At 35.0% G+C, this 12,750-nt stretch overlaps 1 protein-coding gene and 1 pseudogene across 1 annotated transcript; one reads left to right on the top strand and one right to left on the bottom strand.

Moving 5' to 3' along the window:
- Positions 1-8,698: 8,698 nt before the first annotated feature.
- On the bottom strand, positions 8,699-9,857 carry LOC100796924 (cellulose synthase-like protein H2; annotated as a pseudogene).
- Positions 9,858-10,760: 903 nt separating this feature from the next.
- On the top strand, positions 10,761-11,549 carry LOC102661675 (uncharacterized). The gene is made up of 2 exons (XM_006592978.1): positions 10,761-11,117; positions 11,211-11,549. The coding sequence occupies exons 1-2, from the start codon at positions 10,761-10,763 to the stop codon at positions 11,547-11,549; spliced, it is 696 nt and encodes a 231-aa protein (XP_006593041.1).
- The last annotated feature ends 1,201 nt before the right edge of the window (positions 11,550-12,750 follow it).

The following is a 12,750-nucleotide window of genomic DNA, read 5'->3' on the forward strand; positions in this document are numbered from 1 at the left end:
AACATACATAAAGAGAAGTTGAACAAACAAAAAAACACTACAAGAAATATTTAAAAATTCCACAAATTAGTATTTATAGATTTTAAACTGAAATTTAAAAAAACAAAAAAAGACTACATAAAACTAACTAATCTAAGTCATCAAATATTTGTTAAACAAGTAAGAAGGAGAGCAAATAACAATGACAAATCATACCGAAGAAAAACTAGGGAAGAGTTCGACTCAAGGCTAACTTAAGAGATTTTTTAATTAGGATTCTGTGTAGTTACACTTTTGCTCAAAATTGCATCCAGAAATGTAACAACAACATGGCCCTATTGACACTAACCATATAAAATGACTCACATTCATCACTCAGAAAAACCAGTTTGGTTAGCTGCAGTGGACAATGAAAAGTTGTGAGTAAAATAGTCCTACCTGATCCAATGTGCAACACTTCCTAATCAATCCAACAAGGTAATTTTCACTCAGTTGTTCTTTAAGCTTCTTGAGGCCCTGTTTTGCTTTTGAGAGTTCCTCAGCGCGTCCTGTACCACAAACTCAAAGGCATTAATTACAGAGAACTCCACCAAAATATAAATATACAAGCATCTTGCTTGGATGCCGTAATAAGATAGCAATTAAGTATAAAATAGAGGTATCATATTTTTGCAATTTATCATATTGAAAGAATTCCCAAATAGAATACAAAAAATTCACATTTAACGGTTAGGATGAGTAGATGTTAATTTTTTTTTTAAAAAAACCTTATTAATCTATTAATGAAATGTAAAAATAAGGTTAATTGAGTGTGAGGATAAGAATTAAACTCCCACTCATCAAAAGGTGTACTTTAGGAAGAAAAAGGCAAGGGCAGCAGGGCATTAGAGGCAGATGAGCACAAAGAAGGAAACATGGGTAGGGATCACTTTGAGGGTCTATCTATTAAGATTGGTTAGTTACAATTAGCCAGTGTCATCAATAAACACGTAAATAAGTAAATATCCATGAAACTAAATGAAAATTTACATGATAATTGATTATTAGTTAAGTAAGGGCAGAGGGTTAGTCAACAAAATGACAAACATGCTTACACAGAGCTGTAGTTTTCATTATTTCCTAAACTAACTCTACAAAACAAGAAATAAAGTGAAAATATAAATTGTTTTCTCAAATTTCATAGTATATTATTGACAACAACGAAGAAGGTAAGATTGAATACTTTCAAATGATTTATCAGTTGAAGCAGTCTCTCTTCTGTAGTTTCCTTTTTCTCATTCTCCTCCTCTAGAATAATGGATTTAGAATCTCCATATGCTGCAATTTAAATCTTGTAAGATGCAATTTTATGACAGTAAGAGAAATAAAAAATTGATCAATTTAAAAGTAAAAAACAAAGACTAAGGGATGTTATGCAATATTATCATGTTATGTAAAAATTATTAATTTCATTATAGACATTCATAAGTTAAGCATGTATAAAGTGCACATGGCTAAAACTTGCAAATGCTTACTTCCAAAAGAGTGCAATCACAATCAACAAAAAGTTTATACAAATTATTCATCTTTTCAATCGACTTATTTCTATCAGCCACTATGAGAGCCAAACCATCAACAACTTTGGCAACACCTTCGTCAGTAATTCCTTCAAAAACATCAATAGGTACCTACTAGAAAGAAAGAGTACATCAAGTATATCTTGCAAAAAAGACTGCTAAGGTGAAAAATATATACTTTCCCTTTCTAATTTATTAGTCCTATTATACAGTTTATTTGAATTTATATAAGGCTTAAATTTATTTTTTCCAGATAAATTAGTGTTTCTCCATTTATAATTTTTATAAGTTTCTTTTTTTAATTTTAATATCTATAAGTTGATGTTTTTCCAATTTTAGCTTCTCTGATTTTTTTCATTTATAATTCTTGTAAGTTTGTAATTTTTTAATTTTAATTCAATTAAGATTCTAACATTTTCATGACTTATAAGTTCGTACTTAAAAAAATTAAAATTAAAAAATATAAATAGAGATTGTAGAACTCACTCTGTAGCCAATTGGTTGCAAATATAAATAAAGTGCTAGTAACAAGCTACAAATAATCCCATAAGTTAGAAGCTAATCAATATTAAACAACGTCATGAGTATAAGAAAGTGCTAGTAACAAGCCAAACACCATCGTAGTTAAATCTGGCCATTTTCTTTTCATTATTAGTCTCTCCCCGTAGTCTCAAACTAGATTCAAGCCTTGCAGCATTCAGTGCATCAGCTAACACAATAAAGTAATTAAGATCAAGAAATTATTGTTGTGTCTATTTGAAGAAAAGAAAATAATGACTTTCAATAGGATTTTTCACCACATTTATGTTATTTAGGGACATAAAATAGTCTAGAGCAAATTACATATATTTCAGTGAATGCCAATGGAAGTGATACATAATAACCTTAGCTAAAAAGTAATTAAATAAACAATAATTAATTCTTTGAATGTAAATTCTAAATTATAAGTGACATGCATTTAGATAATAATCAATGAAAGTTTTATTTGATGTGTAGAATTACAATTTTTTGCAATCATTATAAAGCCTAGAGACATATAGATAATTTCTACATTTTAAGTCCTTGTTCATGTGAAAAGCATGGCTCTGTGCATATGGTTCAGCCAATACAGAGTATGAGAGTTATGCAAGGTTTTGACCATAGATACTAGAATCATTCAATATTAAATTGCATACCCAATTGTGTATCAAATTGACCATAAATAAAGGCTTGTAATATAATTCCAAACAACAACAATAGCCTTGGTCAGATATCAATAGTAGTAATTTTCTTTGGTTTGGATCATGGCAGCATTTGTGATACCCTCTACCCTTACAATTATAACTAACTAATTAAATAAATCATACAAAATTTAATTAAAAGATTATAAACACATAATAATAAAAGAAGGAAAAAAACATGCAAAATTAATTAATAATTTTTCTTTTTAAACACATTTAATTTAAATCAATTCAAAAGGATAAAGGTTCACATCCACTTAGTGAAAACATAATAGAATTTTTTTTTAATAAAAGGTAAGATTATCTCGACTCAAAACAAGGTCGTCCACTCTAAATAAATAATAAAAAGAAACTAAAGTAGAAAAGTATAACGCAATTATATCATTCAGTAAATCATAACATGTGAAAATCATAATATGCGAAGTAAAATCCTATGCCCCAATGTCACACTTATCAGAGCATATCCCTATCACAGACTAAGTCTCTCCATCTCTAGCATGTGACTCATCATATGAAGGCTCACCTGAAACAAAGTGGCAATCAGCCCAAACACAAACACACACCGGGAGTGAGTTATCACATTCGTATATAATAAAATATTAGAGCATGTGAAACATATAATACTTAAAGCTGAATTTATATAAATAACATTACTGCACAAAATCGCACACATTATTCACACCCATTCAAGTTTATACACTCCATAAAATAACATCAACCACAATTGTTAACTCAATGAAATTCAAACACAAGCGTTATGCAACAATTATACTAAGACTCAAGTCTATATGCAATGTGATACCATGTCAGTGAAAAACAACACTGGGGCGCTTAGGAGTACATGACAAAGCACACCACACAATGGGTATACTCGGTCACTCTCACTAAGTAACATCATAAGGTGACCAGTCAGGGTTACTCTGTTTTGCGAGAATGCTCCAACCACATGGGATCAACATGGGCTTAAAGGAGCACTCAAACCGAGTATCTTTACCCCCAAGGCCTAGACTCCGAAGAATCCGTTTGGGCCTCACCTTCCTGATTCAGGTCCAACCCCTAAAAAAATTTTTTTACATGCAGACACTATTTATGAGTTATATAATACCCACGACCTCACTCTTATATTTCAAACATATTTAACAAATTGCGCTATAGTTTAACCCTTCAGGATCCTAACTAGGAATCCTACAATTTCCTTTAACACTGCGCATAAAAGTTCTCTCAAGGTAAACACTGGTCGGGTTACTGTATAACTCATAACTCACATGACAAGTAATATCACTACAAATATCAATCACACACTCATTCACAACCATATTTTATGTCTAAAGTTTAACATTTCACACTTTAACTAATTACAAAATATACTCAACAATTAAATAACAATGTATAATAATAATAATAACATACAATATTTAACTTCAAGGCTTATAAACAAGTAACTATAAAATACACATAAAATATATATATAAGTATATTATATTCAATATATATATATATATATATATAACAACATATATATATATATATATAACATATAAAAAGTATTAAATATATATTAATATAAAATAATCACAATAATATCAAATATATCATTAAGTAAATACAAATTATATATATAACAATAAAATATATATACTCATATTGATTTCTATGAACAACATGTATACCTATATTCTAAATATATTTCAACTAAGTTACCAACATCAAGAAAATGCCTAATTACAATGTGAATACAACTTTAGTTAATTTCTTTTAATGATTTTAGCCAATTCAATTATCCAACAATCCCTACACATATGAATTTCATGACAAGAAATCACCCACGTGAAATAAAATATAAAGTTTGTAAAAAAAAATAGTATCAATATATATGTACACATATACACTGCGGTGTGAAAAAAAATAATAAAAAAAAATAAAAAGAACAAGATTGAAAGGCCAACATATCTAGTATAAACAAAATCACCACCACACAATTTTTATGCTAATTATAAGGAATTCTAATTCCTAAGGTACACACCTAACACATGAACACATCAATTCTACAACAAACTCGCAACAAAACACCAATTGGTTCATCAAACACACTCAATCCGCGATTAAACATGAAAACATAATTAAATTCATAAACACCCCAAAATAACCCAAAAATTGACCCTCTAGGGATCCTTACACATGTTCATTCTAATTCCCAAGCGTGAGTAACTCATCCCTTACCTCAAGGTAGTCGCTTAAATGTTCTCTGTTAGCAATGGTGGCGTCTCTGGTGCTCTCTAGAGCTCCTCCTCTGGTTATTCTGCTAGGGTTCTTGTGCGTCAGAAAAGAAAAAAGGACAGAAGTGTTTTGTAAAAGCTACTCTAGGTTAACATTTGGTTTATATAGTGGAGATTTATGACCTAATTATATTTTTTTTTACTTATTTATTTATTTATTTATTAACTTATTACTGTATTAATTTATTAACAGTTACGACTGTTACAATTCCACCCCCCTAAAAAAAAGGTTTTGTCCCTGAAACTTACCAGTATCGAATAAGGTAGGATATGCATCACGCATCTGACCCTCTAGTTCCCAGGTGGCATCCTCGCCCGAAGCACTTCCCCATACTACTTTGACCAAGGGAATCTCTTTCCCCCTTAGCTACTTAACCATACGATCGTCAATCCTCAGTGGTTGTGTTTCATATGTCAAGTTCTCTTTCACTTGGACATTATCCAATTCGATCACGTGCGACGGATCATGGACATATTTTCTGAGCTGAGAGATATGGAAGACACTGTGGAGATTTGAGAGATGGTGGCAAAGCCACCTAATACGCAACTAGGCCGACACGCTTTAGGATTTCAAAGGGACCAATGAATCTAGATGTGAGCTTACGGGACTTCAACGCCCTACCAACCCCAGTCCACGGAGTGACTCTCAGAAATACATGATCACCTATAGCAAATTCAAGATCCTTTCTTCTCTTATCATAGTAGCTCTTCTGCCTACTTTGGGCTGCTCTCATCCTTTCTTGGATCAACTTAACCTTTTCAGTGGTCTGTTGAACTACCTCAGGTCCTAAGGCAATGCTCTCACTGGAATCTACCCAACATAAAGGTGTCCTACATCTTCTACCATACAATACCTCGTAAGGCGCCATACCTATTTATTTATTAACTTATTACTGTATTATTTATTTATTAATAGTTACGACTGTTACAGCATTAGCATGAAGCATCTCTCTGCCTTAGAAATGAAGAAATTTCTTTTCCATAACAAACATAATTATACCTAAATACTTATTCATTGACATATTGTTAATTAAGCAAAAATTTAACTACAAAGAACATGATGAATTACTCTCGGACCTTACACTGCCATTCTAGAGCCTTAACAATTGATTGATTTAATCACTATAATGAGTAATTAATACATGACAATAATAGAATCAGTCAACTCATTTCAAGAGCCTAGTAAAGCTAGTGTGTAATAAGATAGAAATAACAACAATAACAATTTTAAAAGTTAACATTAGACCATGAATTATGAAAAAGCATAGAGTAACACATCCAATAAATCCTAGTAATAAGGGAAACTATGAGCTATCCCATAAAGTCTAAAGAATTAGTAAACTTTTCTCATAATAGTTTTAGAAATTTCAGTGGATCACTGATCACCAATTTTTGTTTGAACCAAAGGAAAGTGCAGAGAAAATGGTATAAAAGTCACCTATTTGTGACTTAGAAATCAAGAGAACATCATGGACCACACTGACTGTTCTTGTAGGGACTATCACTAAGATGTCTTTGACTCCACGAAGAGACTCCACAAGGAGGCCTAATCTCTCTATGTACATTGGTCTTCCATCTTTGTCCACTCTATGATGTCCTTGGGGATAATATTGCAAGACTTCATCAATTTCTTTGAATCCAAAATCTTGGTATAAAGGGCACAAAAGAGTTAAAAAGAGAAAAGAAACTTGCAAAAAAAAAAAAAAACTGCCAACAAGTAAAGCAATAGCATACAATAATATAATAAACAAATCCCCTCAAGCCCCACAAAACATTGTTGTTACAAGTACCTCCGTGATGGTGTCGACACCAAACTCCTTCCTCCATTTGAGCATTTCAGAGGAGGCTTTGAGAGGAGAGATGAGAGGAGCCTTTGAGCTTCTTGGAGAGGCCACCAGCGGCGGCGGAATCATTAGGAACCTCCTCGACAAGGTAGACGTAGATGTAGGTGTCGCCGCTCTCTGCCTCGCCTGCAACCGCGATATCCACTCCGCCAACCCCCTCGCCAGCCGCCACGAGCGCATCCCTGTCACGTCGTTCTTCGAGTCCATAAACTCAGTCAAGGTCTCCGACGCCAACGCTGACGCTCACGTTAGCACCGAGGAGGCCGAGACCGCGTCCTGGCTGCTACCTAATCCGAAGACAGATCTAAATTCGTCTCAGTACTTGTTCTCCGAAATCGAACCAGTTCCTTACATAGATCTAGATTACGCGACCATGGATCCAAAGTCGGAGCAGAAAAGTTCCGCCACCGCTGACGACATCGTTCCGGTGCAGAGCAACTTCGAGTCGTTCACCTACAAGCACCAAACTTCTTTCGAACTAGAACCTTTGGAGTGAAAAGTAAGAGCAGATAAAGATACACGGGCATTATGTTTTAATTTTAATTAAACCAATTAAAGACGGTGTTTATAAAATCATCGTCGTGTTCTCTCTTGACTTCAAAGACGGTGCATATCCGCACCGTCTTAAATCATTTTAAATAAAATAATTTATTTTATAAAATAAATGTCATTGCGCTTTCTACAATGGTATTGCAGTACCCGTCATTGAACAAGTAATTTTAAGACGGATTTGAGTAACACCGTCTTCATATAGTAGCTTCAAATTACAAAAATGCCACCGGATATATTTTTAAGACGTTTGCGTCACGACCGTCGTAAAAACCGCGTCGTGGAAAGTCCTTTTTTAGTAGTGTTTTAAGTTTAACATAGATGAGGCCTCCTACTTGTACAAAATGTTGGTTTGAATATTGGTTGAGTTTTCGTGTCTCTTTGGTATCAGAAATCATAATTTGGTTCATAAGTCAATCCTAATATTATACGGTACTTTTAGTATATTAATCTACATTAGTTTTTGTTTCTTGTGTTGTATATTATTAGTAACGAGATTATTGTTTTTATTGTGGGAAGATACTTCTCGTGTTCTTATTCATTACGAGGAAGATACATGCTACAACTAAATAATAAGACTAAAATCGTATTATTTACTTTAATTTGTTTAATTTTATTGTATCTGCAATTCTTAATTCTATAATTTCTATTATTGATAGAGATAGAGTTACATCATATATATATATATATGTGTGTGTGTGTGTGTGTGTGTGTGTGTGTGTGTTACGATTCATTTCTTATCCTTATGTGTGTGTGTGTGTGTGTGTGTGTGTGTTACAATTCATTTCTTATCCTTAGGTCCATTAGTATTGATATTTCTGTATTTGACTTTTAATAATAATAGATAATGGATAAGTATCTCATTTAGTTAGGTTTTAGAAGAAATTTGTTATATTTTTGTTTGAGTGTGTTTGTTATAAATATATTGTTTATATCAATCAATTGTATCAGTGAAGCATCAAAATTGATATTTTTATTACTTTTAGTTGTAGAATGATAGGAGTAGAAAGTAGATTCTTTCATCTATATATCAATCAGTACAACACAACCATCTCACCAATAGGGTATTAGAAATTTTTTCAAAAAGATGTGAATGAAATGTACAGATCTGGGTCAGATACTCAATCTTCAGAATCTAGCTAATCATAATATAATTAGTAGTGATGACATGATGTGTAAATTAAATATGTGGGGTGAAAGTTGAAAGTACAAAGCATTTATTCTTCAAATGTAACTTTTTATCTGGTGTTTCAAATGATGGCTTATCCATGTTTCTAAACCCCATCAACTAGTAATGATCCTTCGACATAGGTGTACAAAGAGAGATGTTAAGATAACTGATTTGAATATTGTGGACTGGAGAATTCTATACTTTCTTGTCTTAAATAGTCCTCTCAGAAATGGCCAATAGCAAATCATCAAATAAACACTACAGAAAATCTCACCTAGTCCACTTCCATTCCCACTCGGAGTTGGCACTGCTGGTTGCAACCCTAATAACTTGATAAACATTGTTGTCAGTTGCAACAACAAAATGGTAGTGCCTGGCAAGAAAACTAGGGACTCATCGAAGGTGTACCTTCCAGCATCCTTATCATCTCCAACATCCTCAGCTGGGGGTAAATCTTTCTTTATTATGTCAAACACAGTTTCAAATATTCTTAACAACTTAAGTAGGACACTAAGAAATGCACAAAAGCCAGCATTCATGGGTGTTATTCTTGACATTCTTTTATTGTTCCACCATGCTCGAATTTATTGTCCTTCTGCCAAATATTCTGATACAGTATATATCTTGTAAATTACTAGAAAAGCAGCGGGAATACATATGCCTTGGTCCTGGATTGAACAATATATATACTAAGTTAACGTCATTTATATAATAAATATAAACATGATATAATATTGTTGACCTAGGGAATTGGATCTAAACAAAATATAAGATTGTATCATCGTGTGTATATAAATTTATAGCTCTAGATACTTGCATGTTCATTAAAAATATAAGGAAAAAAATTATATTTATCTCTCTTTAAGTTAGTAGTCATTAAATTAACAATGTTACACTATCTTTATTATTTTTAAAGAAATCTTTGTGTATGATATCCCTGAACAAAATATAAAGAGATAGGAGCACAATCTCTTATACATTTTTTGTTTTGTTATGTATTCATATTCATTTAGTTTGTTTTGTTTTCAATATAAATTTTTTATGCTTACCTGGGGCAAGAAATTGGAGTTGGTGATGATGCAATATGCAAGGAGACGGGCATAACATACTTCAAAGGTTGGTCACATGCCCCAATTGATAATCCACATATATGCGAAGCATTGTCTTAAAGTAAGCTTACGAAAAAGTGTGCTAATAATAGGGCAATGCTTGCAACAGAAGATCTCAAGCAATCCTGTGGCCCATCTCTTTTGTTGGGCCATTGAAGTTGGGCCAATTCCTGGAGCGAAACCTGTGAAGGCAATTGGGCTTGATATACAGAATTCTGATCTCCAACCTTTTGGGACATGCTAGGTGCATCCAACACTGCTGGTGCACCCAACAATTATGTGAATGGGCAAAATTGTCCTTGTTTAAAATTTTAAAAATGAAGCGCACCCATCACAGTCCCCACCTTTCCGCCTTCTTGCTTTTCTTCTCTTCCTTCTTCCTCCGTGTGCGTCTCTTCCCTCTAGCTGCCATTTCCGTTCGTCTTCGAAGCTTTTTGTGGTGTTGTTGATGCATTTCTTCCTCAAGGTTAGTATCTCCCCTCCCCTCCCCTCCTAGATTGTTTATTTAGTTTAGGAGAAGCTGGATGTAGAAGACGAAGTGAACTCTAGGGTAGAAGACTTGCCTGGAACCTGTAACGGTTTGGTTTCCGGAACAAGTTCTTCCGGATGGTTCTTCGGAAGAAGAAACTTAACATTCCGGAAGAAGTTCTTCCAGAGAACCATCTAGAAGAACCTTGTTCCGGAAGAACAAAATGTTCATCCGGAACAAGTTCTTCCGAAAACAGGAATTATTTTTTTTAATGTTGTTATTTTTTTTATAAATTAAGTTGTGTTTGTTTAATGATAGAAATATTTATGCTTGCATGGTGGTATATAAAAAAATTACTTAAATATTATAAATTAGGTTAAATTTTTGTTTATTATATTTTTATTTTATATTTTTGTTTAGTGGTTGAGTATGTAGGGTTTAGTTTAGGGTAGTCAACAATGCTTAGGGTAGTGTGATTAGGGTTTATAACGTAAGACTGAAGATTTATGTAAATATATGTAGGTTTTTAATTATATGAATAGTTTATTTGACCCAAAAAAATATGTGTTCTTCATTATTTGTAGATCATGGTTAGAACACGAGGTTTAGGTCATGCTTTAGCTAGAGTTATAGGGCGAGGTAGACAGGATGAACATATTGCAGTTGATGAGGGTGTTCCTCAGGTGACTAAGGATGTTCCTCATATGGCGGAGGATGTTCCTCAAATGACTGAGGATGTCCCTCATATGGTTGACGATGTTCCTCAAATGAGTGAAGATGCACCTCAAATGACTGCGGACGTAGATGTGACTATTGCAGAGGACTTAGGTCGTGATGGTGTTGAAGGGTCACATGCTGATGAGGGATTCCCTGGTGGGCCCCGTGACCCATCAGTTCTTACTTCATTTGCGAAGCATGTCGCACATGCCATTTGGACTGGACAGGTATTATAATTTGTTAATTTTTTCTTCTTGATTTGTTTGCCATTAACTTTTTTTTATATTTGTGTATTTGGAATGATTTGTACTTCAATTCAGGAGCATCCTGAGCCGAATTTGGTGTCACACGGGAGGAAGGTGGCGTTAATTGGGAGGCTAGTGCCTGAGATTAAAGGGCTGGTTGCCGCCACAGGATTAAGTCCATTGATCGGATGTTTAGTTGTAACTGGCGATCTTGGACTTATATCCACATTTGTGGAGATGTGGCACAGGGAGACCAACACCTTCCACCTTCCAGTAGGAGAGTTGACAATCACACTAGATGATGTGTCGTCACTCCTCCATCTCCCTATCAGTGGCGCCTTCCAAAACTTCGAGGCTCTTTCCGTCGACGAGACAATATTTTTGTTGATGGAATTGTTCGAGGTGTCCGATTAGGAGGCTAGAGCCGAGACAGTACGAGCGCGCAGGGCATATGTACGCCTCTCATGGGTTCGGGAGATCTATGAGATGAGATGCCAGGCACGACGATGGATTGTAGCAGCTCGTGCTTATCTCATGCACCTGGTCGGTTGCACTATTTTTTCTAACAAGAGTGCAACATATGTTCATGTGGTGCATCTAGAGGCTTTTCATGACCTGGGTCAGAGTGGGGGCTATGTCTGGGGAGCTGCAACCCTGGTTCATATGTATGACCAGTTAGATGAAGCTTCTAGGACCACGACAGGGCAGATTGGGGGGTACCTTACTTTATTACAGGTAAATTTTGTGTTCGTAATATGTTACATTGGATTATGATGTAAACATGTTTTTATGTTATGATAACCTAATTTTTTTTTGTAGTGCTGAATCTATGAGCACTTTTCGAGTGTGCATCAATGCGTCACTGATGATGCGTATGAGGAGACGTTCTCTCGTGCCTCCCGGTGGCTGAAGACGAAGACTCATATGAAGGGAATTACAGGAGCACCATACTGGGCATGTTGGCGAGGGGGAGGAAGGCTTGAGGGCTGGTTAAACAGTGATTGATATTTGAGCAGAAGCTCATCAATGGCGGGAATGGGGTGAGGTGGGTCACTGGCTATTTTGGGTTGAGGGATAGGTAGAAGGGATAAGTGAAATAAACCCGAAGTGGAGTTAATGGTGATCAAGCGCTTCACCTGATAGGCCGAGATTGGGTTGGTGTCCACTTGAACGTCAACATGGAGATTAAATTGGCCTACCAAAAAAGGTGAACTGCATAGTAAAAGCGGTGTAGTCAGTAACGACTGGGCCTAACATACGTAACCATTCCACACCCAAAACGACGTCGGCTCCACTTAATGGCAAGACGCGCAAGGTGACGACGAAGGTGTGATCTTGGATGAGTATCTTGGTATCAGGGCACAGTTGCCGACAGTCCAAAATGGAGCCATTGCCTACCATCACTCTGAGAGGCATCATATCTTGCATGGGTAGATTGAGGAACTTCGCAACACCGGGATGAACAAATTTATGAGTGCTGCCACTGTCCACTAGTATGGTGACGCGAGTGTTGTTGATAAGACCATATAATCTGAAGGTGTCCGTGGCCGGCACGCCAGCCATGGCATGGAGACTTATATAAGGTTGAAGCGAAGTTGGGTCGAAAAGCTGGCTG

This window comes from Glycine max, chromosome 12 (assembly GCF_000004515.6).
Source record: "Glycine max cultivar Williams 82 chromosome 12, Glycine_max_v4.0, whole genome shotgun sequence".
NCBI classification, from domain to species: Eukaryota; Viridiplantae; Streptophyta; class Magnoliopsida; order Fabales; family Fabaceae; genus Glycine; species Glycine max.

Bases quoted from the DNA above. Each gene is read 5' to 3' on its own strand.
- LOC102661675 (XM_006592978.1), top strand. From the start codon at position 10,761: ATGGTTAGAACACGAGGTTTAGGTCATGCTTTAGCTAGAGTTATAGGG. The intron at 11,118-11,210 runs GTATTATAATTT...ACTTCAATTCAG, and splicing joins ATGCCATTTGGACTGGACAG to GAGCATCCTGAGCCGAATTT.